We start from the raw sequence: 26890 nt of genomic DNA, 5'->3' as shown, positions 1-26890 counted from the left end.
CAGGGGAGAAGACGGGCATGTGAAGGCAGGATTGTTCACCATCCGATTCTTTCCAGTTTGGGACAACTGTAGGTCACATTGCAGTGAATAGCCCTGTCCATTAAGCTTTATTCACACTTAAAAATATATCCCTTTGACATAGAGTCTGGAAGGGAAATGACCTATAATGTGCAATCTTACTGAGACCTTTCTTTTTCAAAGTTCCAAGTTGTTTTCATTATTTTTTGAATAGGTGATAGAGTTGTGTGGCTCAAATTCAAAAGGTACAAAGGGTGTATGGGGAAGTGCCCCCTCCCAGCCCTGCCCGTCAGCCTCCCGGTCCCCGCTCCCCAAAGGCGCCACGTGGTCACTCTCCCCGTCTCCTTGCAGGGATGGTCTCGGCTCATCTCAACATATACGTGTCACATATACGCACAGGGCCTGCCTGTTGCCTGCTGACCTGGGTACTCATGTCCCTGCTGCCTTCAACTTCAGTCCCACTCAGGAAACTGGTTCCCAAATCCTATCTTATGCAGTAACCATCTCCATGTTTAGTAAAGTTTTGAAGGATTGTTTTTTTTTGTTTGTTTGTTTTGTTTTTTTTTAACAAGAGAAAGACAGACAGACAGGAAGGGAGAGAGATGAGAAGCATCAACTCGTAGTTGTAGCACTTTAGTTGTTCATTGATTGCTTCTTATATTTAACTTGACTCGGGGACTCCAGCCAAGCCAGTAACCCCTTGCTCAAGCCAGCGACCTTGGGCTTCAAGCCAGAGAGATCTTTGAGCTCAAGCCAGCAACCATGGGGTCATTTTGATGATCCCACGCTCAAGCCAGTGACCTTGCACTCAAGCTGGTGAGCCCACACTTAAGCCAACAACCTCAGAGTTTCTAACCTGGGACCTCAGAGTCCCAGGTTGATGTTCTATCCTCTGTGCCACTACTGGTCAGATTCTAAGGATTGTTTTTTTGGGGGGTGGGGGGTGTCATCTGCTTTTGCACTCTGTATAAATGTTATTGTAATTATTATTATCATAAGTCTAGAGTGGTGTCTGATCCATAGTAGATGCTCAATAAATATCTATTGAATGAATGGATGGATACTAACATCTTATATTCCAGTCACTATCCTGAACTCTTCACAGCATCCTCTGAGATAGTAATACATATATTTCCCATTTTAAATGTAAAGAAATTGAGGTAAAAAGAAGTTTAGTCACGTGCCAAGGCAGCCACACTGGGATTCTAACCCACGCTGTCTGGTTCCCAGGCCCATGCGTGACCACTAGTCAGTGTAGCCCCTGCCGTTCCTCCAGGCCTGATCGCACACAGCACTGGGGACAGAGTCCTAGCCTAGGACTGATGCTGGGTGGGAGGGCCAGTGGCACGGGCAGGCTGAGTCAGGGCAGGCTGGGCTCCAGAGGCTGTCGGGCAGGGCAAAGGGCAGGGACCTGTGAGCCAGAGGAGGTTATGCGGGTCAGGGGGTGGATGAACCCAGCCCAGGCTCCCAGGAGGCTGAGGGTGTCTAGGGCTCTCAAGAGCACAGGACAGCCAGGGCTGGAGGCCAGGCACAATCTGGGTGGCTGAGAAATGAGACCTGGGGTAGGCCTGGTGGAGTGGGAACAGCCACCAGAAGGGCCCACGGCATGGAAGCTGGTGCCTCCCGCAGGCTGCACCGGGAACCCGGCAGAGCCCGAGGGGGCAGGGAGCACCCAGCAGTGAGCCTGGAAGACGGGCTGGAGCCGGGCAGAGCCTGGCACACCACGAGCCGCAGGGCCTGCAGCTCACACAGGTGTGGAAAGTTGAAAGGCCTTTGACCTGCCAGACCCCTTGATGTGGGCTGTGACGTGCAAACTCAGACAGCCTGACCTGCTCCCAGCACGTCCGGGGGCCGGAAGGCCTGCTAACGCTGACTTCCCCTCTAGGGGCTGTGGGCAGAGGCCCGCCCCCGAGGTGCCCACACCGAGGGTCAGAGGCCTAAGCTGCCCTCTGTGCCCCATCTCATCATGGAAGGCCTTTTGGTTTCTGGGTGAGGAGAAACCCAGAGAACTCGGTCACAGCAGGATTTTCCAGACCCTGTCCTTGGTGCCCCAAGCACCCGGGGGACGCCCCGGGCCCTCCTGTAGGGATTTAGCCCCAGGGCTGGGCTGCGGCATTGGCCACTGCTTGCACATTATACGTGTGAGAGTCTCATTCTGAAACCGGCTGCTCTTCTTCTGTCCCCGCACGACCGCCCCATGGGCTTGGAGCTGTGTTTTTGGTCCCAAGTCCGCCAAAGGCTAAGCCAGAGGTGGAAGCCGGCAGCAGCTGTGGCTCAGCTTCCACACGTCCAGGGACGAGCATCTGGCAGAAAGGAAGCCACGGAGAAGCTGGCCCGATGCCTGCCCTCTCTCGGGCTGTCCACTGGGGCAGAGCCAGCCTGGCTTAGAAGAGAAACCTTCAAGTGGCATCTAGCCAAGGGTCGGCTGAGTCACAGAATCATGGAATTTACTGTGCCTTAGTCCTCGATCTGCTCCACATGAGTGCACAGCCCAGCTCCTGCCACTCTCCAATACGGAGCCGGGGCAGACATTACTAGTGGAGCCTAACCTCCTAGGCGGCTGCTGCCAGTCAGCTGGGTTCACATGGAAATTCATCCTATTTGCCATCCCAGCTCTTTGCCCTTTGCCCAAACTTCTCATTTCACTGAAGAGGCCACTGAACCTCGAGAGGGGAAGTGAGTTGCCCAAAGTCTCACAATGAACAATAGACTCAGACCACGGTCTCCTGAGTCTGAGCTCAGTGCTATTTCCCGTGTGTCACAGCCGTGCTCCTGGTGAGCACAGCACTTGTCCTGTCACCACGCATCTCCTAAACTCCTCATTTCCCTTCATATGCAACTCTGATCCCTTCAGATCCAACAACTACGCCTTGGGATGGCAGAGTGGACTCTGGCTAGGGGAACGTGTGAGGTAGAGGGCATCCCCAACATCCCGATGGTGTGCCGCAGCTGGTGGGCTCACAAAGACCTATTGTGCCTCGTCAGGAATTCTTCCTGCTGCTTGTTAAGCCATTGACTGCTTCATATCAGCAATGGTGGGGGTATTGACACCATGGACATTGGCAGTCACTACACAGTAAGACTCTATTTTGGGGGCTCCTAGACAAGTGCTTTAATGGCACACCACTGATCCAAACCAAATGTCTCAACTGGTCTTTGGGTACGTGTGCCCTCCAGATGTTCTCAGACCCTCCTCCCTTGCCAACCACAATCCCATCCCTGGGTCTAGAGCCTTGGCTTCCTCCAGGAACTGTCCCTCGAGCCTCCATCTCAGCCAGTGGTGAGCGCTTGTTAAGTGTCAGCTGCAGCTCTGTTCTTTCCTTACACTGCTCCGTTTGATCGTCACGCGCCCTTTGAGGGAGGAGGGATAGTGGCCCAGTTTGCAGAGCGGGACACTGAGGCACAGAGGGGTGGAGTGGCCGGCCTGGTTCTTTCCTTACACTGCTCCGTTTGAGCCTCACGCGCCCTTTGAGGGAGGTGGGATAGTGGCCCAGTTTGCAGAGCGGGACACTGAGGCACAGAGGGGTGGAGTGGCCGGCCTTTGTTTGTCACACCCGGGCTTCGGGACTCTCCCTGCCCCCGATGCCTGCAGCCGGTGCTGCATGCCCCAGCATCCTCCTCTGCAGTCAGGAGCTCCAGGGTATCTTTCCCTCTGGCATCAGCTGCTACTCCTGACCCACGTCCTGTCGGTGCCACCAGGCAGAAGAACAGCCCCAGGGTCCGCTCTGCTGACCTTCTGGCAGCTCTCAGAGGATTTCTTGAAAAAATTCCACAGAGCCCGATTCTTTGGATGGACTCATCTTGATGATCTTCCAACACTGTCGTTTGGACTCCAGAAGTGACTTTAAAAATCCCAAGAAAAAATAGCTGGAGTCATGGAGAAATGAATAAAGCTTTGGTGCCCAGAGAACCCCCACTCCGTGTCCCCTCAGCATGTGACATGCTCTGGGACCTGGGGGGAAGGTGTGTGCATGTGGGTGTTTCATTTTGTCTTTTTAATTAAATATTTTTAGCATAGCGAAATCTAGGGGGAAACATAACAACACCCTGAGTATCCATAATTCAGCTCTGTTAAATCCTGTCTTTTGCCATATTGCCTCAGATCTTTTAAAAATAAAGAAGTCATCGTGGAGCTGGCTGACGCCTCCTTCACACCTTCCCTGACCCCATCCCCGGCCCCAGAGGGAACTGCGATCCTGACTTTGGTGTGTGTAGGCATCCACAGTCAGGACACAGCGCTGTTGTGTATGTTCTTACATCTTATATCTCCGTAAATGTTTTTGTTTCTTCTGTAATTTGCTTGTTGTACTTAACATTCAGGTTTTTTGGTTTGTTTGATATGAAAACTTTTTCTTCTGGCGTAATTTCAGACTCCCAGGAAAGTTACAGGAATGGACCAATGGGTTCCTGTGTGCATAGCTTTCCCCCCAGACCCACCTGTTGCTCACATTGTCACATCTGCTTATTTTCTGTCTCTCTCTCTTTCATTCCCCCCCCCCCCGAACCTGGTTAAAGTAAGTAGCAGACCTTGTGCCCCTGCACGCCCATAGATTTCAGTGGGGATTTCCCAAATGCAAGGACATTCTCTGACTAACCTCAGCAGAGGATCAAAACCAGGAGATTCACATTTGTGCTGTAGACAGGGTTTGGGGATTTAACCGTGCAGCACTGGTCTCCACATTTAGCGGCTGCGTGCTAGTCCAGGGTGAGGAATCTGGCGTACTGACCCATTCATTCTCCTAGGGATAGACATTGCTTCCCAGTTTCTCCTCAGTGTAAATGCTGCTGCAGTGACCATGGCTCCTCTTAGCTTCTGCCCCACCTGCCTCCCAGGAGTGGGGTCCCTGGGGTCTGGGCTGCGGCAACCCCATTCCTTCTGACGGATCGTCTTCAGAGTGGGTAGTGCAACTGTTATCATTCTGGGGGGGTGCTTTATCCCCTTGGTGCTCCAGTGGCCTTTAGGGGGCTGAGTGATGGGGTTCTCACCTATCTCAGGCCATGTCCATGTTGTTGCCATAGCAACAGGTGTTCCTGGGAAAAACAGGTTGTGACCACATATGTGGTCACCCCAGCTAGAATAGCCACGGGTTTGAGGTATTCTCGAGGGTCAGACGCTGCATGGTGCACATTACATGTGTGGCAGATGTTACCAGCTCCGTTGTACAGATGAGAAACTGAGGCCCGGAGCAGTTAAATAATACCTGGCCCAAGGTCGCAGTGGCCGGGATGTGGCCGGGGTTGGTTCCGAGGCTGTGTGGGTCCTAGTTCTTTATCTCTGGGCTGGCAGATTGTGTGAAATAAGCAGCCAGTGCATTTCGAGTAAGAGGCTGTCTGCTGAGAGGTCGATGCCTCTTCCTGTGACATCCCCCACGGCCCCTCCCTCCCGCCCTTGCCTTTCCGGCCCCTGCCTGTCTGCGCAGAGGGAATCACTTCATGGAGGAGCAGTCAGCACGGAGGAGAAGGGAAAAGATAAGGTGTGGGGGCAGCAGAGAGTGATTGCCCCCCCCCCCCGGAGTGCCGAGGCATGCACGGCCTCAGGACCTCCAGGGTCCGAGCCAGGGGACACTCCTCTCCTGGCCTCTGGACGGCTCCTGTCCCAGGTTGAGAAAGAGGAGCCACTTCACAGTGGAGGAAGGGGCTTTGTCTGTCACTCATGCACCTTGTACAGTGAGATCGGGCCCTCACATGGGCCAGCAAGCGGTGCCTGCCTCTACTAGCCTAAGAGCCCCTAGGGCCCAGGGGTGAGGCTTCCCCACCCACCCGTTAGACCCAGCTAGTCTGGTTGCAGCTGGGGGCCAGCCTGCCTGAGGCTGGAGCGGGGGTGAGAGGTGGGAGGGAGATGCCTTTCCCCAGTCGCCCCTCCGTCCAAACTCCCCCAGCCTCCTGGCCACATCTGCACAAGGGGGCCTCAGTTCTCTCACAACGAGCTGCTTCCCTGGGGGCAGGTGGAGGGGGCCCAAAGCCTGTGTCCTCTCGAGCTGGGGAACTTCCTGCCTTCCTTTCAGACAGGCTGCGTCCAGGGGCCCCACGCCCCAGGCTGCCACGCTCCTGGCTCGCTTTGCCTCCCCACATGAGCGGACCCTTCTCCCCCGTGTTCTGCAGGCCTGTGGCAGGGACGCAGGTGCCAGGCCAGGACGCCGTGGTCACGCCGTGCCACTGTACTCCTTCCTTCAGGGAGCTGGTGAGACACTCTCCCACGTGAGTCCAGGCCTGGTCCCTGCCACCCCAGGCCAGGGGGGCCCTGAGAGTCCGAGGGCAGCGCTGGCCGAGCGGCCCGGTGTTGAGGCCGGCAGGACTGCCGAGGAGGGCCAAGTGCTCTGCCCCCGGGGGCAGGAGGAAAGCTGGTCGTGCAGTGGCTTCTCTCTCTGGTAGAGCTGCTCTCCAGTTGCTGAGGCTCATTGTTTTGCACCGACAGTGCCATTTGTCACCCAAGGTCCTCAGCGTTGCCTCTGCAGGGCCCCGAGCTGGAGTTTGGCTGCCGAGAAGAGAGGGTGTGGGTGGCAGGGTCACCGGTTCTGCCCACAGATGACACAGCCAGTGCCGTGTGGGCTCAGCGATGGTGCCGGGCAGTTAGAGCGATGTGGCCCCACGGTTTTATAACAGTAATCACGGCACTGAAATGAAGCCGGACATGGCACCGGCGCTCATCCTGCTTGCCCGGTGCCACCATGATCACCATGGGCACTTTGCAGTCCCCACAGGGCACCCGAGAGCTCAGGTCACCCGAGGCCCAGAGTCAGCAGGGATGCAGGACTTACGAGGCCGCTGCCTGGTCCCATTACCCTTCTTTGCCCCCGTCAGAGCAGGTGCCCATGTCATTCTGTCCCTTCAGGGCTACTTCTGTGACCCGGAGCAGGGCCCCAACCTTGCCCCACCCTCAGCTGCTAACTTCTCTCTCGCCTTGCTGCTGCCTGTGACACTGAGCGACCCTCTTCGGCCCTCAGATACTTGTGGCTGCCGAGCCACCACTTAGGGACCCTGCACAGCGTCTGTTCCTTCTGCACGCCCCCCCCCCCCAGGGAGAAGGGAGAACACTGAAAGCGACAATTCCTGGAAAGCAGTTCCTTCGGAGCCTTTGGCCTCCCGAGTGGGTCAGTCTGAGCAGCCGCAGTTGGCCGGTACCGCACGTGTCCTCGCAAGGTTTCCGGGGTGACCCCGGTTCGTAGTGATCTTTTCACCAGCACTGGCTGGCCTCACGGTGTCAGAGGGATCCTCCAGGCAGTGTGTTTCTGTGCAAAAAAAAAAAAAAAAAAAAAAAAAAAGCAATGTCTCTTCTTCATGAAAGCCATGTGGTTCCCAGGCACTTGAACTTGGGGGTTATCTCTGGGCCAGATGTTACCTTGGGTGTAAGCTGAGAGACACTGCGAACCTGTCGCTCTATCAGATGCGTAGGTCCCAAAACCAAGGCTACAAAGTGGAAGAGCGAGAAGGGGAGAAGAAGGATTTCAGCTAGAAAACCAGTAGTTAACATTTACTGGTTATGGGTGCTGTGCTGAGCCCTGGACAGACGGCTAGTCGAGTTTGCACAACTCTTTTGGGTAAGCGCTATTTGCACTTTTTTTTTCTTTTACAAATGCTTAAACCAAAGCCCAGAGAGGTAAAGTAACTAACTGGTGGGAGATCGCACAGCCTGGATTCTATTAGCAGCAGGCAGGTTTGTTCTGAATGGGCCTTCGAGGATGGGACAAACTATCCCCAGTGGTTTACCATAAAAAATACTTAAACATACAAAAGAGCTGAAGGAATTTTGCAGGAAACGCTCCTATACCCATCACTTACCCTTAATGTTTTTGTCTATCTGCTTTGTTATGTAGTATCTATTTTCCCTCTAGCCATCCATGAATCCACCTGATTTTTTTTTTTTTTTTTTTGCATTTCGGAGAAACTTTCGGATATCCCCTGAACATGTTAGCATGCATATCATTAACTAGAGTTCAATATTTCATCTCTGGTTCTTTCTTATTGTTTTTGGTATAAAATTTACATATGATAAAGTGTAAGTAAACATCCCAAGTGTGCCATTTGGACTTGCTATAAATGGATCCGTACAGTAGGTGTTTTTTGCATCTGGCTTCTCTCACTCAGCACGCCGCTTTTCTAGGCTCCCCCATGTGGTTCTGTGTAGCTGGGGTTCCTAGCTATTGCCACTGTTCCTTTCTGCTCGTCCGTTCTCCTGTCAGCGGACCCCTGGACTAGTTGGGGCTGCTCAGGAGTGAAGCTGCCTGCTGAGATCGTCCCTGTACGTGTTTTTTTGTGAGCATACACTTTCATCTTGTCCCGGGTATGTACCTAGGCACGGAGTGGCTGGGCCATAGGGCCGGTGTGCGTTTAGGTTTATTAAAAAAAACTGCCTTTTGCCAAAGCGGCTGTACCAGTTTATGTTCTCACCGGTAATGGACGAGAGTTCTGATGACTTCTACGCACCACCATGTGAGGTTGGCAGGCTTTTTCATTTTAGCCATGCTGGTGGTTGGGACGTGTTGTCTCATGGTGGTTTTAATTTGCATTTCCCTAGTGACTAATGAGGTGAGCACTCTTCCACCTGCTTTTTATTGGCCATACGTATGGCTTCTTCTTTGAGGAAACTTTGCATCTTTTGTCCATCTTCACATTAATTTGCTTGCTCTCTGTTTGATGTATGCTGCGCAAATACCTCGTCCCAGCCTGTGGCTTGAGTAGCCATTTTCTGAATGAGGTGCTTTGACGGGCACAGGTTTAATTTGTGATATGTCTGATTTATCCACCTCTTCTTGTACGGGTCCCGCTTTCTGGGTCCAATGCAGTGGCCTGTCGCCTGCCCTTTGGGAAGCGCGTTGGGAGGAAGAAACAGAGAAGCTGGAGGAACCGCAGGCGGGTGGCCAGGGCAGCCTGAGCAGGAGCTCCGGGTGGGGAAGGGCGGGCTGGAAGACCGGTCCCTTGTAGGGCAGTCTCCAGTGTGGGGTTCAGGAAAGGAATACCTTCGGTTTTCGGAGACTGGACTGGATTCTTCAGGCAGTGGAAGCCGCTGGAGGCGTTAGAGCAGGGGAGGGATCACGAGAGAGATGGCCCAGTCCCCACGCTGTTAGAGCCTGGGCAGAGTTTCTGCTTGGTCACCCCGAAAGCAGAGTGTGCCTCCCCTGCCAGGGAGCCGGGGGCGGGGCGCGGGTTCAAATCCGTGGACCTTTGAAGGCTCTCCATGGGCCCAGAGGCCACCCTGTCCCCACCAGGACTTAATGGGCCCATTTCTTGTCAAAGAAGCCTGTGGGTTGTTGTGGGCCAGTTGTTAGGCAGAAGCCCAGGGAAAGTGCCCATAGGCGTGGCTTTAGAGCCAACTCTCCCAGAGCTTCCCAGGAGCCCTGCGCTGGCCCACACTGGCCTCGCCCTTCCCCCCTCGCGTCCGAGCCCCGCCCCTCCCAGGCTCCTTGCAGTTCCTGCAGATCAGACAGCATAGGGCCTGCCTGATCCTCGTGCCTGGAATCTCTTCGCCTCACTAGCACTCAGCAGATGAGGGGGTTTGTTTGTCTGTTTGTTTGTTATCATTTCGTTCTCTGCTCTAACCCAGTGCCTAGAACATCTGGCACTCGCAAGCCTTCCGGAAATAGCCATGGTATGAATGAATGTGAGGCACACCCCCTCATTTCTCCCGGGGCCTGTTGGTTTGATCATCGCTTTGGTTCTGCAGGAGAAAAGGGGGGGACCCTTGCCTCCAAAACCTAGGTCCCACCCAGGGCCACTCAGCAAATGGAGGAATCTTCCAAGCCAGCCCCTGCCCCTGCCCACTGCTCAGTCTGGCAGGGGGGGCCGGACTTGCCCAGGTCCAAGCCTCGTTTGTGACAGAGCCGCAGTGGGAGCCTCTAGCCCTCACCCCCCCACCCAGCTGCCTTTGGAGTCCTCACTGGTCCCCGGGGGACGCCCTGGGCCAAGGGAGGAGGTTTGAGGATGATCCTAAAGCCTTTGGGTGCCAGCAGATAGTTTTGTTTTTTGGAGGGAGGAACCTAAAATGGGCTGATGCTCTGGGTAATTCTGACCTCCACCGTTTTAACTTCTTCCCCAGAGCAGATGCCGCAGCCACACTTCCGGGCTTGGGAAGAGGTTACTTCAACATCAGCTGGGCCACCCCCATCCTGAGCTCTAAATGAGACACCCCCCAGGCCCCACTCCCATAGCCTGCAGACATCCGGGCTGCCCTACTGCCCCCCAGCCCCCAGCTGCCTGGGACGCTCCTGTTGCCCCGGTAACCGGGCACGTCTTCTGGGTGGACCCAGGGGGAAACCCATAAATGCCCATGCTCACACACAGCATCCATGAGATGGGGAGTGGAGGTGCTTCTCGGAGGATTTGGGAGTGGGGACATCAGAGAAGGAACTTGCGCGTGCTGACGTAACCCTCATCACGACATATCTCCCTACTCAGGTCTCTGCAAAACCCACCTGCTTAACCTAACACAGTTCTTTGGGCAGGTTTAATCCCGCACTCCCCAGCCTCCCCACCACTCCAGAACCACCCCGGCCCCATCCTCCTCATCAGGCCTTCTGGGCCCTGCTGCCCTCTGACCCCCCACCAGGAAGGGAGCCTACTTTTCTATGCTTTTGACAAGGCTCATCCTGGCTCTTCCCTCCCCCAAGCCTCTCCCTACAGCAAATGCCAACCCTGATCACTGGTTCCCTGGACAGCATCGCAGGGACACAGGACAAAAGAGGGGTACCACCAGGCCCCTTGCTGGTTGGCTCAGTGGTAGAGCATCGGCCCGGCATGTGGAAGTCCCGGGTTTGATTTCCGGCCAGGGCACACAGGAGAAGTGCCCATCTGCTTCTCCACCCCTCCCCCCCTCCTTCCTCTCTGTCTCTCTCTTCCCCTCCCGCAGCCAAGGCTCCATTGGAGCAAAGTTGGCCGGGTGCTGAGGATGGCTCCTTGGCCTCTGCCTCAGGTGCTAGAATGGCTCCGTTGCAACAGAAGAACGTCCCAGAGGGGCCGAGTATCGCCCCCTAGTGGGCATGCTGGGTGGATCCTAGTCGGGGTGCATGTGGGAGTCTGCCTGCCTCCCCTCCTCTCACTGAATTAAAAAAAAAAAAGAGAGGGTACCAGCCATATCTTCCTGGCGTTGTAAGTACTCCCTTCAATCTGAGTAAGGCAGGGGTCCCCAAACTTTTTACACAGGGGGCCAGTTCACTGTCCCTCAGACCATTGGAGGGCCAGACTATAAAAAAACTATGAACAAATCCCTATGCACACTGCACATATCTTATTTTAAAGTAAGAAAACAAAATGGGAACAAATACAATATTTAAAATAAAGAACAAGTAAATTTAAATCAATAAGCTGACCAGTATTTCAATGGGAACTATGCTCCTGTCACTGACCACCCATGAAAGAGGTGCTCCCTCCGGAAGTGCAGCGGGGGCCGGATAAATGGCCTCGGGGCCACATGTGGCCCACGGGCCGTAGTTTGGGGACCCCTGGAGTAAGGCTTTGCCCTTGCAGATGTGGCTCCTCGGGTAGGATGCAGACAGCCCGCCTGACTCGGGGTGTGAGGCACCACGACGCCACGCCTCCTTTCCAGAATCAGTGCGTGTTGGGGTGCAGGAGTGTTCTGGGCAGGGCCTGAGGTCTCTTACACAGGACCTCTGCTCTGATTTTGCAGTTTCTTAGACCTGTAACTATCCTCCTTCCCCTACCTGGACTGGTAACATCCTCAAGGTGGGGGGAGCAGGGAGTGTCGACTGGGAGGGGACACAAGGCAGACTTCTGGAAACGTCTGTATCAGCACATCCAATAAAAATAGAATGCAGGCCTCATATGCAGGTTTAGATTTCTAGTAGCCACATTAAAAAAGAAAATAGGTGAAATTAATTTAAATAATGTTTTATTTAACCCAGTATGTCTAAACTGTTATCATTTCAAAATGTAATCAACATAAACTATTATTAATGAGCTACTTACAGTCTTTTTTTTTTTTCATATCCAGTGCTCAGAATCCTGTGTGCACGTCTCAATTCAGACCACCCACTTTTCTTTGGTATTTTTCCCCATTACTTACTATTTACATTTAATATCATTTTGTATTAGTTCCAGATGTCCAGCATAGTGGTTAGACAATCATCAACTTTATAACGAGTTCCCTCCTATATTTCTAGTACCCGCCTGGCAGCACACATAGTTATTACAATATCACTGGCTAGAGTCCCTGTGCTGTACTTTATATCCCCGTGGCTATTTTGTAACGACCAATCCGTGCTTCTCAATCCCTTCACCTTTTCACCCAGGCCCCCAATCCCCCTCCCTAGACCACCCACGTTTAAGAGCTCGCTTCCCACATATAGCTACAGTATTGGACAGCACCGTTCTCTATCTTGAACTGGGTAGTAGTCAACGGGTCTAGACGTAGGTAAGAATTTGTCCAACCCTATACTAGAGACTTGTGCATTTCATTGTGTGTAAGTTACATTTTCGTTTAAGTTTTATGTATCCTGTTTAGAGTTCTGCTTGAATGCTCCCCCTTGTGTGTCCCTCAACCCGCCCTGGGTTGGGATTAGCTACTTTTGTCACATTGTGCTTCTGTTATAGTTATTCCAGTTTGGTGCTATGGCTGGTCGTTCCTATGTATGTTTAACCCATTTTATTATAAGCATTGTAAGGTGAACAGTTCATTTATTATTTTTAACTCTCCAGAGACCACTGTCCTCCTAGAGGCTAAATAAGTAAGCACAGCTGAACTGAGCCCCCTGTTGGTTCTGAACCCCTCTGTGCGGGACCACAGGTGGGCTGATCGTCTGCTTCTGTTCGCAGTCCTACTCCAGATGGTGACAGAGGAGAGGAAGAGGAGGAGGAGGAAGACATGGGGCCTTGTCTGCCAGTCACCCTGAAGAACTGCCTTCTTCCCCGGGGCATCAGTGTCCTGGAGAAGCTCGTCAAAACATGCCCGGTGTGGCTGCAGCTGGGCCTGGACCGGGCGGAGGCGGCCAGGATCCTGCACCGGGAGGCGGCCGGGGTGAGTCGGGGGCCCTCCATCGTGTGGCCGGCAGGGCAGGCCCAGCCACGAGGAGCTGCTCGTTAGCTTCCCTCGCTTAGGTTCCCTTCCCTCGCTTAGGTTCTTCGGCTCTTGAACCAGGGCGTTCAGACCTCAGGAGCAGGGCACTCGGGGGAGGGCTGGTTTCCGCTTTGGAGAGGCACCCCCTCTGGAGACGAGGCGGGTGTGCGTGTGGCTGCTGTGGGCTCCCTGGGCATCTGGGCGCTGCAGGCAGGACCGACGCTTTGAGAACTCAGGCAGGTGACTGGGGACGAGAGTCCCAGAACCAGGAAGGGACCTGAGGACTCATTTTACCCCCCTTATTTACTGATGAGAACAGGGGCTGTGTGGTGGGGCCAAAGATTTTTTCGGAGTCTGGCTTTGTGAGTTGGGCAAGTGGCTTACATTTTCTGAGTCTGACTGTTCCCACTTTGAAATGGGGCTGTGAATAGAACCGCGCTCCCAGCGGTGTGAGCTGTCCATGGGGAGACGGACAGGTGGAGAGGAGAGGTGAGTCAGAGCGGCCCCGCGCCACCCCTCCCCCGCGCAGCTTCTCCTACATGCTGCTTCCCCTGTAGAAAGGCAGTTACAGGCCCTCTGTCTCATCATAGAAGTGACACCCTTGTAAAAATAGATCAAGCTGGACAGGATTGATCAAGTAGGAAGAAGTATCTTATGAAGGTCTGGGCCACCTTTTTTTTTTTTTTTCCAACCAATCCACTTCCTACACATCTTTCTGCTTTTGTTTTTTGTTTTTTGAAGGAAGTGAAGTGCACTTCACATAACATTAGCCACTTTAAAGTGCACAATTTAGTACTTCACCGTGTCGTGCAGTCACCACCTCTATCTCGTTTCAGAACGTTTCATCACCCCGAGATAGGAGCCCTTAGTCATGAAGCAGTCGCTCCTCCTTCCTCCCTCCCAGGCCCCTGGCAACCGGGAGTCACTGTGGTGAGGACACGTGTATCTCCCCAGCCCTCCCCCTGGAGAGTCCCGCCTCCGTGACACCTAGTGTTCACTAAGTACTCACTCTGTTCCAGGTGCTCGTCTAAGTTCCTCCCGTCAACTAGCACAGTTTATCCTCCCAGGGGCCCTCTGGGATAGGAATTACTATTCTGCCCATTTTACAGACGAGGTAACTGAGATACCAAGTTGAGTGACCTCTCCCCGGTGAGATGGAGAATGAGTGCCGGAGCTGGAATTTGAACCCGGGCGATCTGGGTGCCCTGGTGCTGTATCGTGCGCACACGTTTTATCTGAGGCAGATGGGATCCTATCTTTCAGTCGTTGGGCGCTTCTGCTGTTCTCACCTTCCGTGTGGCTTGAAGGGCTACACTGAGCCCAAGTCCACGAATTCACGGGGCTGAGTTGGTCAGTGGACGCCTTCTCACCTTGGACTGGATGAAACCTGTCGAATAGGGAGAGCGTTGTACCTGGAAATTGGAATAACCGAAACCGATGGGGCCTCCAGCGAAGTCCCACCTGCCGTTGCCACAGAACAGGAGCAGATGCGTCTTCTGTTACCTTCCCTGCCCTCACACCCCGTTCTTCCCCGGGAGCCTCTGTGTCTTCAAGCCGAAGCAAAGCCCTAAGCTCGTGCCCTGATTAAAAGATTGACCAGCATTTACTCAGAGTTGCTCTTTGCATGGTCTTATTAATCCTCACAGCGATTTCTCTCTGGGGGGTGTTATCAGTGTCCCCTTTTCCAGATGAAGGAATGAAGGCACAGAGAATTTAACTCACTTGCCTGTGCTCACACAGTTGATAAGAACAGAGCTGGCACGGTGTGATCAGGAGTGCTGGGAAGATACTTGGCTACATAATGTCTCCCCCACAGAACTGTCTGAAATGCCCCTAGTGCAGTGGCTTCAGTGTTCTTAAAGATACAGACACTGTGGGTGGTCCTCCGGCTGTGAGAGCTCACGGAGTCTTCCAAGATCAGCTGGACCCACCCCTTCTGGCTCCAATGAGAGACAGTGCTTTCATCGAGCCTGGGGCCAGTGGTCAGGCAATTTGGCCCCTTTGTCTCAAATATCTGTGTGACCTGGACTATGTCCACCCTCTTCAGTGCTCCTAGCTCCCCTCCCTGCAGCCGTTTCTCTGATAAGGTGGGGACTTATTGGCCCAATGTTGATATATTTATATATCCAGGAACAAGGCAATCAAAAAGTCACCTCTATTCATTCTACACCCAAACGGTGTTACTCTGTTTACTTTATTTTAGAAGTTTTAGATTTACAGAAAAGCTGCAAAGATAGTCCAGAGGTTTTCCTCACACATTCCTCACCCTGTTTCTTCTGTTATTAACATCTAACATTAGCAGGGCACATTGTCACAATTAACAAACCAATGCTGATACATTAGTATCCGCCAAAGCCCATAATTTATTCAGATTTCCTTAGCTTTTACCTAATGTCGCTTTTCTGTTCCAAGAGCCTATTCGAGGCACCATCTTACATTTAATCATCATGTCTCCTTGTCATCATGTCACATGGCTGTGACAGTTTCTCAGGCTTTCTTTGTTTTTGACAACCTTGACAATTTTGAGGAGTTCTGGTCAGAAATTCTGTAGCATGTCCGTCAATTGGGAGTTTGCAGACGGTTAGACTGGGGTCATTGTCATCACATCATGTCAAAGGTACATACTGTCAACATGATTTATTGCTGCGGCCAGCGTGGAGATTCAAAGACCTGAGTGGGGGCGAGGAAGATGAAGGAAAACTCGGAGACATAGATAGAGTTTGGCCAGGTGGGACAGTGTGCTCTGATGGAGACACAGTGACCGCGAGCCTGGAAGACCGGTTTGTTCTATAAGCTTAAACAAGAGGGCATTGTGCTGGGGTGGAGGGGATGACTATGTAACGCTCTATCCTACGAGCACATCGGGACATCCTGAGCCCGTGGTATTGCTGTGTGCTTGCCGCCCTGCTTTTGGCGCCGATACCACGAACAGGCTTCCAGTTGTCATAGTGACCTGCCCTGCCGGGTCACTCAGGGCCGAGCAGGGCCCTTGCTCTGGTCTCAACTGCACGTAGGCCGGACGCATTTAGACGCTGTGGCTCTCTACATCTCCCCTTTTTTACTTCTTAAATGCAGGCATCTCTTTATCTACTTATCATAAAGCTCCAGTACATGAGGCGATCATCCTCTAGTAAGCACGTATTTGGGGGAAATAGGAGGTGACCAACAGTACAGAAGCCTCCTGTGCAGATAATCACATCAGGGACTGGCGTCCCAGAGTCCGCATGAATGATGTCTGTCAGATAATCATGTCAGGGACCCGGCGTCCCGGAGTCCACATGAATGATACCTGTCAGATAATCATGTCAGGGACTGGTGTCCCGGAGTCCACATGAATGATACCTGTCAGATAATCATGTCAGGGACCCGGTGTCCCTGAGTCCACATGAATGATACTTGTCAGATAATCACATCAGGGACCGGCGTCCCGGAGTCCACATGAATGATACCTGTCAGATAATCATGTCAGGGACCCGGCGTCCCGGAGTCCACATGAATGATACCTGTCAGATAATCATGTCAGGGACCCTGTGTCCCAGAGTCCACATGAATGATACCTGTCAGATAATCATGTCAGGGATCCATTGTCCCGGAGTCCACATGAATGATACCTGTCAGATAATCATGTCAGGGACCGGTGTCCCGGAGTCCACATGAATGATACCTGTCAGATAATCATGTCAGGGACCCGGTGTCCCGGAGTCCACATGAATGATACCTGTCAGATAATCATGTCAGGGACCGGTGTCCCGGAGTCCACATGAATGATACCTGTCAGATAATCACATCAGGGACCGGTGTCCCAGAGTCCACATGAATGATACCTGTCAGATAATCATGTCAGGGACCGGTGTCCCGGAGTCCACATGAATGATACCTGTCAGATAATCATGTCAGGGACCAGCATCCCGGAGTCCACATGAATGATACCTGTCAGATAATCATGTCAGGGACCCTGTGTCCCAGAGTCCACATGAATGATGTCTGTCAGATAATCACGTCAGGGACCGGCGTCCCGGAGTCCGCATGAATGATACCTGTCAGATAATCATGTCAGGGACCCTGTGTCCCGGAGTCCACATGAATGATACCTGTCAGATAATCATGTCAGGGACCCTGTGTCCCGGAGTCCACATGAATGATACCTGTCAGATAATCACATCAGGGACCCTGTGTCCCGGAGTCCACATGAATGATACCTGTCAGATAATCATGTCAGGGACCAGCATCCCGGAGTCCACATGAATGATACCTGTCAGATAATCATGTCAGGGATCCATTGTCCCGGAGTCCACATGTATGATGTCTGTCAGATAATCATGTCAGGGACCCTGTGTCCCGGAGTCCACATGAATGATACCTGTCAGATAATCACGTCAGGGACCGGCGTCCCGGAGTCCACATGAATGATACCTGTCAGATAATCACATCAGGGATCCATTGTCCCGGAGTCCACATGAATGATACCTGTCAGATAATCATGTCAGGGACCCTGTGTCCCGGAGTCCACATGAATGATACCTGTCAGATAATCACATCAGGGACCCTGTGTCCCGGAGTCCACATGAATGATACCTGTCAGATAATCATGTCAGGGACCAGCATCCCGGAGTCCACATGAATGATACCTGTCAGATAATCATGTCAGGGATCCATTGTCCCGGAGTCCACATGTATGATGTCTGTCAGATAATCATGTCAGGGACCCTGTGTCCCGGAGTCCACATGAATGATACCTGTCAGATAATCACGTCAGGGACCGGCGTCCCGGAGTCCACATGAATGATACCTGTCAGATAATCACATCAGGGATCCATTGTCCCGGAGTCCACATGAATGATACCTGTCAGATAATCATGTCAGGGACCAGCGTCCCGGAGTCCACATGAATGATACCTGTCAGATAATCATGTCAGGGATCCATTGTCCCGGAGTCCACATGTATGATGTCTGTCAGATAATCATGTCAGGGACCCTGCCTCCCGGAGTCCACATGAATGATACCTGTCAGATAATCATGTCAGGGACCTGGCGTCCCGGAGTCCACATGAATGATACCTGTCAGATAATCACATCAGGGACCGGTGTCCCAGAGTCCACATGAATGATATCTGTCAGATAATCATGTCAGGGACCGGCGTCCCGGAGTCCACATGAATGATACCTGTCAGATAATCATGTCAGGGACCGGCGTCCCGGAGTCCACATGAATGATACCTGTCAGATAATCATGTCAGGGACCGGCGTCCCGGAGTCCACATGAATGATACCTGTCAGATAATCATGTCAGGGACCCGGTGTCCCGGAGTCCACATGAATGATACCTGTCAGATAATCACGTCAGGGACCGGCGTCCCGGAGTCCACATGAATGATACCTGTCAGATAATCACGTCAGGGACCGGCGTCCCGGAGTCCACATGAATGATACCTGTCAGATAATCATGTCAGGGACCGGCGTCCCGGAGTCCACATATATGATGTCTGTCAGATAATCATGTCAGGGACCCTGCCTCCAGGAGTCCACATGAATGATACCTGTCAGATAATCATGTCAGGGACCCGGCGTCCCGGAGTCCACATGAATGATACCTGTCAGATAATCATGTCAGGGACCCTGTGTCCCAGAGTCCACATGAATGATACCTGTCAGATAATCATGTCAGGGATCCATTGTCCCGGAGTCCACATGAATGATACCTGTCAGATAATCATGTCAGGGACCGGTGTCCCGGAGTCCACATGAATGATACCTGTCAGATAATCATGTCAGGGACCCTGTGTCCCGGAGTCCACATGAATGATACCTGTCAGATAATCACATCAGGGACCGGCGTCCCGGAGTCCACATGAATGATACCTGTCAGATAATCATGTCAGGGATCCATTGTCCCGGAGTCCACATGAATGATACCTGTCAGATAATCATGTCAGGGACCGGTGCTCCGGAGTCCACATGAATGATACCTGTCAGATAATCATGTCAGGGACCGGCGTCCCGGAGTCCACATGAATGATACCTGTCAGATAATCACGTCAGGGACCGGTGTCCCGGAGTCCACATGAATGATACCTGTCAGATAATCATGTCAGGGACCGGCGTCCCGGAGTCCACATGAATGATACCTGTCAGATAATCATGTCAGGGACCCGGTGTCCCGGAGTCCACATGAATGATACCTGTCAGATAATCACGTCAGGGACCGGCGTCCCGGAGTCCACATGAATGATACCTGTCAGATAATCATGTCAGGGACCAGCGTCCCGGAGTCCACATGAATGATACCTGTCAGATAATCATGTCAGGGATCCATTGTCCCGGAGTCCACATGTATGATGTCTGTCAGATAATCATGTCAGGGACCCTGCCTCCCGGAGTCCACATGAATGATACCTGTCAGATAATCATGTCAGGGACCCGGCGTCCCGGAGTCCACATGAATGATACCTGTCAGATAATCACATCAGGGACCGGTGTCCCAGAGTCCACATGAATGATATCTGTCAGATAATCATGTCAGGGACCGGCGTCCCGGAGTCCACATGAATGATACCTGTCAGATAATCATGTCAGGGACCGGCGTCCCGGAGTCCACATGAATGATACCTGTCAGATAATCACGTCAGGGACCGGCGTCCCGGAGTCCACATGAATGATACCTGTCAGATAATCACGTCAGGGACCGGCGTCCCGGAGTCCACATGAATGATACCTGTCAGATAATCATGTCAGGGATCCATTGTCCCGGAGTCCACATATATGATGTCTGTCAGATAATCATGTCAGGGACCCTGCCTCCAGGAGTCCACATGAATGATACCTGTCAGATAATCATGTCAGGGACCCGGCGTCCCGGAGTCCGCATGAATGATACCTGTCAGATAATCATGTCAGGGACCAGTGTCCCGGAGTCCGCATGAATGATACCTGTCAGATAATCACGTCAGGGACCCGGCGTCCCGGAGTCCGCATTAATGATGTGTGTTTACGGCAACATGTCATTCTCAGACCACTCTCCTACATTATCCCCTTTTCTTATTTCTTAAATGGAGGCGATGGCGTGCTGTGCTTGCTTGGAAGAACTGTCTTTGGATGACTCGACCTCCTACTGAAAATGAGCAAAACAAAATTATACAACATATTATTAAAGCAATCAAATACCAAGTAGTATATTTAAGCATATTAAAAGGGTGAAAGCTTTGTAAATTGTCAAAAGTTGATTTGCTTCTTGTGCCGGAACAATATTGTCACGGCTATCTTGAATAATTTGAATATGTTTCTGTAGTTTAGCTACATCGATACTAATATTATTATCATTCCAAATTCCTTGAAGATGCATTTGATTTTCTTCCATTTCCATTGGGATTGGTTATAGGGAACAGCGGTAACACAGGCCCACTGAATGGCTGCCTGACATAGGAGTTGTTGGCATACTTTAATGCTCTGAATTTTATCACCTAAGTTCAGAAATCCAGCTTCTAATGTGTTCAGCTTTGCCTCCAGCTTTAAATTAACGTGTTCTTGATCATGTAAAGCCAAGGAAGTATTTTGAGCCAATTGATTGACATAGTGCGCATTTTGAATACTTTGGGTAAGAGCCGTAGCTCCTGTTATAGTGGAAGCCAGTAAGCCTATGAGGGTTACTGTGCCGAATGTGGCCATGCCAACAACTCCTTCGGACTTGTGGATAAGTAATTGGTGTATCTCTTCTAAAGCCTGGAGCCCTGCATCATCATACCAGGGGTCCAGAAATATTTGCTGGAATCATAAGAAAAGATAGTTGTTTTAATGCTAAACTGTCCTGTCCTTTATTGTGTCTAATCATACAATTTGTCAGATTACAGTGAACACACTGGACCGTATAATATAGTCCAGTTGGAATAATATTTACCAGACCAGCTAAAAGTATACACGGAGGCTGGACACATGCTTGGAGGCCACAACAGAAGGGTTTAGTGACACAGGGGGAACGGACAGGAACCGGAGGAGTTCGGGTAAAATTTACAAAATCTGTGGCGGCGGCTAAACACCACAACTCCCTTTGGAGGCGGTTGGAAACAGTTACAAGTATATTGCTTATAAAACCTCCAGGCGGCATATAATTGTGATGAGGATGAGAGACAGTGAATCTTTGGGACCAATCACAAACTTGTTCGGCCGTTCCTGTACTGTTAAAGCATTCTGGCAGAATGGAAGCACATCCAATCCAATGCGGGAACCTGCTTCATTCCTGACCATTGCCCTTAGGGCTGTAAGGAATAGGGGTGGGAGTGCTGTGAAGTTAGAGGTAAATCCCAATCTGCTGACCCTTGGGACTGCGGTTCAAAATGGTTTGTTTTGGGTTGGTCTGAGGGATATCCCTCACTGTCCTATCAGAAAAACTATGTCTAAATTCTTTAGGAGCAAAGGACTCCTCCCATTCCTCCCACTCTTCCTCTGCCTCTTGTCTGTACTCCGGGGAGGTTCCTCCCCCTGCTCCTCCACTCCAGTGGCAAACGGGGTGGGGGGTGGGGGGTTGGCTAGGGGGAGACACAGAAGGAGGGGGAGGGCGAGGACCCTCATAACCTCTCACTGCCTCTTTCAAATGGGCAGCTCAAGTGCCTGACAGCCATCTCTTATCTTCTCAGGTAGGATCCAACAATCTCTAAATAAATTCCACAAGGAGAAGGCTGTAACGGAATCTGTCTGGGCCTTCTGCCGTATCCCGGGCCTCCAGTTGCTGACCAACCCTTGCCCAGGTTTTCTCGATAACAGTCCCCTCTGCAGGGAACCAGGGGCATGTCTCCTGCACAAAATGTACAAATTCAGAAAGCTGGCTCCCATGGACAGTACAGCCCCGGGCTCCTACCATTGCCTTGAGCATCTGCACACAGAGATTTCTTTCTTGGGAAGCAGAATTGCTCATGCTTTTACACCTGGTGAAAATCCGCTCCTCACCTCCACTGGTATCTGACATGCGACCTTCCCAAGGAGCACCCTCTCGCCTGAGATGTGGAGTCCTCCCCCCATGCTCAGGTCCCTATTTGGGTGCCACGTGCCATGGCCAGCGTGGGGAAGTGAAGACCTGAGTGGGGGCGAGGAGGATGAAGGAAAACATGGAGACATAGATAGAGTTTGGCCAGGTGGGACAGTGTGCTCTGATGGAGACACAGTGACCCGAGCCTGGAAGACCGGTTTGTTCTATAAGCTTAAACAAGAGGGCATTGTGCTGGGGTGGAGGGGATGACTATGTAACGCTCTATCCTATGAGCACATCGGGACATCCTGAGCCCGTGGTAGCGCTGTGTGCTTGCCGCCCTGCTTTTGGCGCCGATACCATGAACAGCCTTCCAGTTGTTCTACAACTTATCACGCTTGACGTTGACCGTGGTCACCTGGTTACGGCCGTGTTTGTCAGTTTCTCCACTGTAGAGTTACGCCTCCTCCCCCTTCCCCGCTGTCCTCTTCAGAAGGAAGTCACTGTGCACAGACCACACAGTGGGCTTCGCTTATCAACCGGCACCTAAATTATTTGGAATTCTTCTGCATAAAAGGTTGGTCTTTCCTCCCTATTTATTTATTTATTTATTTATTTATTCAATCATTTACTTCCATCAATATGGACTCACGGGTATTTATTTTATGCTTGCAGTTATAATCCAATGCTACTTTAGTGACTTTGTTGCTCAAATGATTACAGCTTTGGCCACCAGGAACCGGTTCCTGTGTCCCTGTGACGTGCCTCTATTGTGAGTGGGTTTTGTTTGTTCTTTCATCCTTTGGAGCCCTTCCTGGCTTCCTGTCACGACGAGATGCTCCAGGCTTCTCTTGCATTTTCTCACCCCAGTCCCAGAACCAGCCTTCCCTCCAAGGAGCCTTTATTTCTTTTATTGGAGAACAGTATTTGAAGCCAAGATCAGGAGGCTGTACATGTTCGTTGCTGCTGGAGTGTCATTGCTTTTAGGCCACAAGGTGGTGTTTAACGAAAGAGACTTCTTATAAGATCTCTTTGGTGGTGGGGTGTTAGCTCAAGAGTTGCGGGGACACAAGCTGTGACGGGGACCAGCCGTGCACGAGGTTCAGGGAACCTCCCCAGGCTTTGAGTCCGAGGAACACCAAAGCCATCCCATAGTCTGCAGTTTGGTGCAAACACCACTGAGTCACAGTGAGCAGTTAGATGGGTCTGCCCTGTGCCCAGCACCGGCTCTCGTCTTTCCAAAAGGCCTGCAGAGCAGGGGGCAGGCTTTCTACTTCATAAGGAAGGGAACTGAACCCTGATGGTGAGGAGCCTGCCCTGAGTAAGCGGCTCAGCTACTAAGTGACTACCTTCAAAGGCTTTAAACAAACAAACTCTCTCAGCCTTAGCCCCAGAAGTGCTGGCTTCTTTGGTTTGAAGTGGAGCTCTAACCTCAGGAGCTGTGAGGGCTCCCTGGGTGACTCTGGGCAGCCAGGACTGGGCAGCTCCACGTCCTGCTGTGGTACAGCTCCGTTCTGTGTCACGGGAAAGTGGGCCACGTGTCCAGAGCCGTCTCTGGCCACTGGACCACCGACCCCACCGGCATGGCAGCCCCTGCACTTGTAGCCTCTGGGAAGAACCAGCCACTTCTGTTCCTGCCCTAATGGGCATGATCGGAAAGTTTCCCTGAGCAACTGGAAAATAGGCCTAAAATAACCAAAGTGGAAAAGCAGACAGCGCTGGACAGTCCGGGCCAAAAATGTATAGTAAAAACAAAACCATTCCAGTGTATTTAGTGTTGGGTTTTTATATATTTATTCGCAGAGAAGGAGGGGGGCCCGGTGGCTGCATACTTCTCTCCCCAAGCGTCTTCTGTGCCAGCCGTTACTGAACTCAGTTGATCTTTCCAGAACACATACTGGCGGAAGGTAGACAGGGAGGGGCTTCCCTGACGGGCTGTCCCAGCCTCCTGCAGCACAGGAACTTACCCGTGAAACTAACCTTTGTGCAAGCTTCCTGGGATCTGGGAAAGACCCCAGGTCACTGGTGCTGGGACAGTATTTTCTAGAAGGACGGAATCCTGGGACCTTCAGCCCTCCCCCACCCGCTCACTAGACTGGAGTAGCCAGCTCGAAGAGGGGAAGTGACTTTCCGAAAGACACAAAAAACAGGGTCAGGTGTAAGAGGGACACCACGTGCCCTCCTCACACTGAGGGCTCTGACCGCCACCCCACTGTTGTTTTGGGGCTGGGGATTGGACCCTCGGAGTGGGCATGCGCCCGTCGGTTTGTATAGCTGAGGGAAGAGGACTCTTCCGCTTTCTGAGCGCTCCTAATCCAGTGCGTGGGGAGAGCTGCCGAAAGGGGGTCAGGGGGCCGGAGGGGCAGGCTGATTCAGACGCCGCCGGGCCAGCAAGATCAGGGTGGTGCTTGTCCCTGCAGAGGAGAGAGGGTGCAGGAGCACGCGGGGCGCAGCCAGGATGGTGGGTGGGCTGGTTCATCAGGAAGGCTTTCAGGAGCAGGGGTGGACGGCCTGTCCCACTGTGGGACAGTGCTCTGTTTGTGATCGTCCTGGCTTGCCCAGAGGCGAGTGTCCTGGTGGTGGACAGAGCAGACCCGGGTGCCTGGACTTGTCACCTCGTGTCCCCCCGCTGCTCACCTTGAGCTCATCTTTTTGCGCAGGGCCGCGGCCTGAAGTCTGCAGCTGCTAACGGAGATGGCTTTCCTTGTCCGGGGCACCTGCTGCCCCACCATGTGGCCTTTCTGACTCATGGAGCCATCACGAACAGTTAGGGATAGGAATTCTACCTCTGTGCAGTAGCAGGCTCTGTGCCTTTTGTCCTCAGGACTCTGGGGCAGGGAGGGGGCCCTGGGGAAGGGAGGCACCATATACTGAGTGCTTCTTATGTAACAGACACTCTACTGAAGTCACCTGTGCTGTTCTTTCAATAGTCCTTCGAGATGCTGGGTCAGGCAGGAAGGCTTTCTACTCCAAGCAACAACACACCAGCCTGTTGGAGTTCCCATAAGGCTACCGTTGTTTACCTGATGAGAAATCTGGAGGTTGTGGTCTAGAGCTAGTTTAGCAGCTCAGTGTTGTCTTCAGGACCCAGGTTCTTAGCCCTGCTTCAAGGTGTTACCGTTTTGTCCTCATGGTAACAAAATGGCAGATGGAGCTCCAGCCATCTCACCCCTTCAAAAGCTGGAGGTCAGAGGCAAAAGGCTTTCTTTTCCTAGGCTCAGTCTTTCTGTCAGGGGACAAATGTGTTTCAGTAGATGCCTTAACTGCGCTCCTAACTGTGAGGGAGGCTGGGGAAGGGGGTGAATGGCAAAGCGGAACAGAGTAGCTATGATCGGCTTTGACCAAACGTGACTCATCTCCTGAGGCGGGACACAATGCGCCCAGGTCAGAACTGGGCCCGTTAGCAAGGGAAAGCAGGGACTGGTTCTCGGGGAGCGAACTCATAGTGACTGTCACAGGCAGGAGCGATTATGATCCCATTTCACAGAGGAGGAAGCAGCCGCAGAGAGGTCCCTCGGCTAAGGACTGAACTCAGCACCACTCCGGAGCCTGCAGGCTGAATGAAGCCTTACACAGAAGGGCCCGAGGCCCAGCGCCTAGACCACTCCTTCCCCTGTCTTTGCTAGAACCCTCTGCACACTGAGTTCTTGTCTCTACAGTGGGGGAAATAGTTCCGAGCCCGGGGAGGAAGTTGCTCAAAGGCACCTGCCTGCTGCCTGGCTTAAACATGCTCATTTGACACTTGATGGGTTGGCTGGGTTGAAGGACAGGGATTGTAGAGGCCACAACCCTGCCCTGAAGGTCACTGGCCTTGTCCTGGCTCTGCCACTGATAAGTGATGTGACCTTAGGAGGTCTTTTCCCATCTCTGGGTCTCAGTTTCTTTGGCTGGAGTGAGGAGCTGGGCACATCACTGGCTCCCAAACCTCCCCCTCCAAGCTCTGGGCATCCCTCAGCAGAGCCTCACAGAAGAAAGAGAGGAGGGGGTTACCCAAAGGAGGAGGCTTCGTGTCTATCTACCCCGTGGCTATGTCATTACCCACTGTTGTTTAATAAACCACTCCAAAAGTCAGCGGCTTCAAATAGTCATTTGATTTGCTCACGACTCTGTGGGTCAGCAATTTGGGTTGAGTTCTGCTGAGCGGTTCTTTTGCTGATCTCTCCTGGGGTCAGTCATGCAGCCGCAGTCATCTGGCAGTGTGACTGGGCCTGGCTGGCCGGAGATGACCTCGCTCACATGGCTGGCAGCGCGTGCCGGTTGTCGGCTGGGCCACCGGACTCCAGAGGGCCAGGCATCTTCACATGACGGCTGTGGTCCAGAAGGGTGAGTGTGGAAACGGAACTCCACAGTGTCACTTCTGCTGCATTCTTTTGGTCAAAGCAAGTCCCAAGGCCAGCCTTCCAGGTGTGGGGAATAGACTCTATCTCTGGATGGGAGAAGCTGCAAAGAATTCATGGCCATTTTTAATCTACCACATAGTGGTTGGTCTTTGAGTCCTTTTTTTTATCTCTTGGTTCAATTGAAGATACATAATAATAGTAGTAATCTTATAAATAAGTGTTTATTTATCAAATGAGGCTATGCATATAAAACACATATAAAAATCTTACCACATGGGCCCTGGCCGGTTGGCTCAGTGGTAGAGCGTCGGCCTGGAGTGCGGGGGACCCAGGTTCGATTCCCGGCCAGGGCACATAGGAGAAGTGCCCATTTGCTTCTCCACCCCCCCCTTCCTCTCTGTCTCTCTCTTCCCCTCCCGCAGCCAAGGCTCCATTGGAGCAAAGATGGCCCGGGCGCTGGGGATGGCTCCTTGGCCTCTGCCCCAGGCACTAGAGTGGCTCTGGTCGCGGCAGAGCGACGCCCCAGAGGGGCAGAGCATCGCCCCCTGGTGGGCAGAGCGTCGCCCCTGG

The 26890-nt window shown here is 52.5% G+C and overlaps 1 protein-coding gene across 2 annotated transcripts in view; it reads left to right on the top strand.

Annotated features, from left to right (window-relative positions):
- The window catches only part of RIN3 (Ras and Rab interactor 3), a 124336-nt gene that overhangs the window by 21660 nt on the left and 75786 nt on the right, over positions 1-26890 (top strand). For both annotated transcript variants that reach the window (XM_066276011.1, XM_066276009.1), the window contains exon 2: positions 12784-12985. In XM_066276011.1, the coding sequence (XP_066132108.1) occupies positions 12784-12985 (202 nt within the window). The remainder of the gene's footprint in view (positions 1-12783; positions 12986-26890) is intronic.

Source organism: Saccopteryx bilineata, chromosome 4, assembly GCF_036850765.1.
Source record: "Saccopteryx bilineata isolate mSacBil1 chromosome 4, mSacBil1_pri_phased_curated, whole genome shotgun sequence".
Lineage (NCBI taxonomy): Eukaryota > Metazoa > Chordata > Mammalia > Chiroptera > Emballonuridae > Saccopteryx > Saccopteryx bilineata.
Note: the sequence above shows the minus strand (reverse complement) of the source record. Positions and strands in the feature narration are given on the sequence as shown.